General features: G+C 44.0%; 1 protein-coding gene across 1 annotated transcript in view; it reads right to left on the bottom strand.

The window, feature by feature from the left end:
- Nucleotides 1–3,095: 3,095 nt before the first annotated feature.
- Nucleotides 3,096–5,283, bottom strand: part of npy7r (neuropeptide Y receptor Y7) — a gene marked incomplete at its 3' end in the record, with an annotated part of 6,555 nt that continues 4,367 nt past the window's right edge. The window contains exon 2 of the mRNA XM_079500430.1: nt 3,096–4,264. Within this exon, the coding sequence (XP_079356556.1) occupies nt 3,096–4,264 (1,169 nt within the window). The remainder of the gene's footprint in view (nt 4,265–5,283) is intronic.

The raw sequence follows: 5,283 nt of genomic DNA on the forward strand, positions 1-5,283 counted from the left end.
AATCCCCCGTAGACATTTTATGAGCTACTTCCTGTCAATAAATTCCTTGCAGATGATTTTTTTCTAAGTGCTGGAGTTTGGAAGTGCTCGTTGACTATCACTCAACGGCCCATGCGTACCACCTGTTTTGAATGTGCACATAATGCAGGAGGCAGCAGGAGGTTGCTTTACTGATAACGAGTGCTTCCATACTCTGATACTAATCATCAAAATAATCATCTGCAAGGAATTTCTTGACAGGAAGTAGCTCATAAAATGTCCACGTAAATTTTTATTAAACAAACTTTACAGATTGAAAGAGGATAATTCAAGCTTTCCCTACAGCTGCAATGTTGGTTATTTTGACATTGTTTAATATAATTACTTTTCTGTTTGGATGAATGGGCTCTCTATGGGAAGTGTCACCTAGGTATCACCTTGCTGGCAAGATGGCTGCGGTCTGAATATGGAGAATTGAAACCTTTTTTAAGTAGACCTACCTCTCCTTTTTGGACACTAGAGGACAGCAGATGACCATGTAAACTGTATTTTGAAGCAGCCTTGTGTTTTTTTTATCACATATGAGGTATCATAGGCTAAACTTGAATTGTAACATACCATAAATGTTACTGTACTTACAGTACAGTACAGTAGTAGTCATTATATTTGATCACATGTTTTATTTTGTTTACAAGGCTATATCTAGCCCTACCATATCAGTTCTTAATCTGCCATTTTTAATCATTTTTACCACATTGAGTGTGTGTGTGTGTGTGTGTGTGTGTGTGTGTGTGTGTGTGTGTGTGTGTGTGTGTGTGTGTGTGTGTGTGTGTGTGTGTGTGTGTGTGTGTGTGTGTGTGTGTGTGTGTGTGTGTGTGTGTGTGTGTGTGTGTGTGTGTGTGTGTGTGCGCGTGTGCGTGTGTGTTCCCCTTGTTTGAAGATTATAGGCTGATTCAGGACATTTCTGTTTTTCCATTTCAAAGTGATGGTCTTCCTTTTTAGTTTACTGTATTTAATTATGGCTTAATTACTGTTCTGTCATATAGGCAATTGCATTATTCAAACCACAGAGAAGAATGAGCACAGAGTTGTATGACTTGAATGAATGACATGAATGCTTCTTACATTGTTTTCAAAGAAACTCACTCCCACCTGTATTCTGTGATTATGACATCAAGAGCTCTTTGCTCTCATTTCAGCCATTGGTGGAATTAAACCTTTCCTTGTCTCCAGTCCACAATATTATTGATGACCAAGGCGTGTGCACAACCAATGCGTTCTTGTTCTTGTGAGCTTGTATTTTCTCTATATTTGTAACAGGGCTTGAGTGCTCAAAATAAAAATGTACCTTTTCCCTTCCTGGAAATGTATACAGTGGAGCCAAAAGTAAAATCTTTGAAAATGTAGTGGAATCATCATAAGTAGAACTATATCCAAAAATGCAAATACTCAAGTAAAGTACTGATACTCAAAATGTGTATCTGTACTGTTCTCAAGCAAATCGTCTCTGTCGGGTGGAAACTCCTATGTCCACAACTGTTACTAACTATTCAGGATTCAAATTCAAAAGTGTTAAAAGTAAAGTAGCATATCTACAAGCTCAAGTCTCGATCTTGTAGACTTGCAACTTTTGATGCTTTTGTGTGATGCTGTAGTATGATCAAGTATGGGCATTCATTTACGAAAAAACACAAAAGGTTAAAATATGGAGATAGGAGATTTCTGTACTGTCCACCACTGGAGAGTGGAGACAGGTAGTTGGAGAAGACCTGAGGCCGATCAATGTAAACAAGTCTTCACATTCACAATCAACTGCACTCTTCAGCACACCAGAACACCATTACATCCTCACAATTGCAAAACATTGTCAAATATTAAAACAGTGGTTCTCGACCGTGTATGGATCAGGGCACACTTAAAAATCCCATCTGACCACTTAACGCCACTTTAAGTGGTCAGACAGGTGAGCAGTGGGCCTTTTTAGAGCATGTTACGATCAACCAATCAATTGTGTTACGGCTTGGATCAATGAAACCAACGTAGTGTGTAGCTACTGTAAATTCCCATTCCCATCAATTACAATTTAGCAGACTTAATCCATAGTGAATTACAGTAGGCAAGGACAACAACACAAGCTAATACATCAAATGCATAGCTAAACCAAGAACCTATCAAGAAAATGAATAATCTGTACATTAAAACTATACACCCAGGATGCCAGGTCAACCTGACATCCTGACATTGTCTACGTAACATGCTATCTAAATCACATTTTAGCCTTTGCATAAGCCTGCAGGGTCGTCAAGGCAAGGGCAAGTGCTACGGGCTAAGGTGGAGTCTGAAGAGGTGAGTCTTCGGATTGCGGCGGAAGATTGGGAGTGAGTCTGCTGTTCAAATTGCAATCAAAATGAAAACTCTCTTTTCAAAGGTTTTACAGAGAAAAATTCCATGACATTTTATATCTAATACATTTCCTTTTTGAGGGGCGCTAGCCCCTCCTGTGTCCATCTTTGAGGGTTTACAAACATTGTGCTAACACAAACATTGAATGCCATTGACAATGAATGGCCAGCTTTGAGTGTTTGTGTAAACACAAAAGTTGCGTAAACACAAACATTGAAGACAAAAGTGAGGATGCAAATTGTGATTGGCCAGAATGAGATGATACATGATGATGTATGATTTAATATTAATGTTATATTATCATTAAAATCTTAGTGTTTTGCAAATGAGTTAGGGGCCCTCTTGCAATATCCTCAAGGCCCAACAAGTGGGCCCCAGCCCACAGGTTGAGAACCACTGATCTAAAATACCAAACAAGAGTGGCTACATTAACAGAAAACGCATTGGGCTACACAGTGTTTTAATGGGTTACTTAAAACCGTGATGAACATCTTCTGAACAAGAAATGAAAGGTCTCACATAAAGCATTTCACATGCAAAGCTTTGAGCCTCCTCCGTGGGCATAAAATGGGAGCAGTCAGATCAAATAATTCAAGATATAAGGCTGCTTTTTAACCACAAGAGCCACAAGCCAGAGGTCTGTTTAATATGTTGAAGAATTGTGCAGGTTTTTTTCTTCCTTTATTTTTTTTATTTTTTCTTAGAGTGTCATCTCATACGGCGGTGGGGGGGTGCCCACCATTGCGACCGTTTAGCGTTAGCCCCCTGAGCGAGCGTGTCCTGAAGGACCCCTCGGGGTGTAGAATGTCTGGCCTGTCCTGGCAGCGAAACACCATGAGGAAGCCCTTCCTGTAGTTCTTGTTCATCCAGCCGTACAGCAGCGGGTTGACGAACGTGGAACACATGGCCACTATGTGGAAAACGGTATAAATCAGCTTGTACTCTTTCAGCCGGAGCACCAGGTCCAGGTCGCTGGCCAGCTGAAAGACGTGAAAGGGCAGCCAGCACGTGGCGAACACCACCACCACCAGGGCCAACATCTTGGTGGTCTTCTTGCGGCGGGCGACGCTGTCGCTGCGGCTGGACGGGCTGATGTGGTTCTTCAGCTTGACCCAGATGCAGATGTAGGCGTAGCTGATGATGGCCAGTGGGAGGATGTACTGCAGCAGCAGCATGGAGAAGCTGTAGATGACGCCGTCCCGGCCGGTGCCGTGCGGCCACTTCTCGGAGCAGACGGCGATGCGCAGGTCGATGGAGGGGATCTCCTCGTAGCGGTACTCCCTGAAGATGGCCAGCGGCGCCGCCAGCACGGCAGACATCGTCCAGGTGAGCGCCATGATGAGGAAGCTGCAGCGCCAGGTGAGCCGCTGGCCCAGGTGGAAGACGATGCAGCGGTAGCGCTCCAGGGCGATGACCGTCAGGGTCAGGATGGACACGTGCACGCTCAGCGCCTGGGCGAAGGGCACCATGTGGCACAGCACGGCGCCGAACTGCCACTCGTCCAGCAGCGTGTAGACCAGCGTGAAGGGCAAGCACAGCGTGTCCACCAGGAGGTCGGCCAGCGCCAGGTTGGCTATGAAGAAGTTGGTCACCGTCCGCATGGTTCTGAAGCGGATGATCATATAGATGACCATAGCGTTGCCCAGAAAGCCCAGCAGGATGATGAGGGAGTAGGCTAGGATGAGGGTGATCTGCACGCCCAGGTGCTTGGTGATGTCGGTGTGGAAGCCGGGTCTGAGGACATCAATGCTGCTGTTGCCCAGAATCCCGCGGTACCAGTGGGAGGAATCCGTTTCACCGGCCTCCCCCCCGTCTGTATTATTGGGTGCGTCTGTGGGGCTCATTTTATCTGTAGATATGGGGATCCGGGCAATACAAACACCTGAGGAGAGAAACCAGACGAGAGGGAACACAGTTTAACAAAATGACTGACCTGACCCGGAGGCCACTGTAAGCAACAAGATAGGAAGAAAATAACAATGACAAAATCACATGGGCTCTGGCTCGAGCCTGAATTCTACTGTCACGCACTGAAAATAACAGATCTACAAGCACACAAGCAACGCGTCCGGACTTGTTGTGAGCTTGTAGATCGGCTGTTTTTGATGCCGTGCAAGGAAGAATATCCCTCGTCCCCTCTCCCATTTTATCTCACATTCCATTGTACCATGCTCACCATCACTCAGTGAAATTTATATAATTTATGATGAACAATGTGCATTCCTATCTCAGTCTGTTTAAATAGACGCAAAGTTATCGCTGAGGTATTTAACAGAGACATGGCATTTATTTCCAAGGTGGTTTGGGCTTTGTCTCTTGCAGCTGTGCAGTTTGACAGTGCCACGTGGTCCATATCCATGTTTTAATTAAATGTGCCAAAAATTTGCTAAATGGTTTCGTCGATCTATTCATGCGAGCAAAACCAGCCACAGTTGTAAATGCCACACTTTTATTACAGGGATCTGATTGTTTTCGCTGGAAAAAAGAAAGGAATAAAAAAGATAAGAGCAATTCACAGATGTGTGGAACAATTATTAAAGCACTCATCCATGATTGGGTTGAGGAAGTGGATTTGCTGCAATGCTGGGAAAGCGAGAGATAAAATAAATGAGAATCTAAAGTATATCGCAGCTCTCTTGGTTCCACCAGTGTTCACAGACACTTAACTCTGTGTATACAGAAAGAATGCTATCAGCACACTAGCACGTTGCATTTTGAAATACCATCATGAGAATGAAGGCTGAAAAGAAGCACGCAGGTGGCACATGTACCAGAGGTCTTATTGTTCCTGTGGCTCACAAAGGGAATTATTATGTTGTCATCCTCGTTGACGTTTTCTTTTCTTACATTTTCCACAACTTGAAACCTACAGTTAGCATCCCTATTCTGGGGGAGAACACT

Source organism: Electrona antarctica (assembly GCF_951216825.1).
Source record: "Electrona antarctica genome assembly, chromosome: 1".
Taxonomy (NCBI): Eukaryota; Metazoa; Chordata; class Actinopteri; order Myctophiformes; family Myctophidae; genus Electrona; species Electrona antarctica.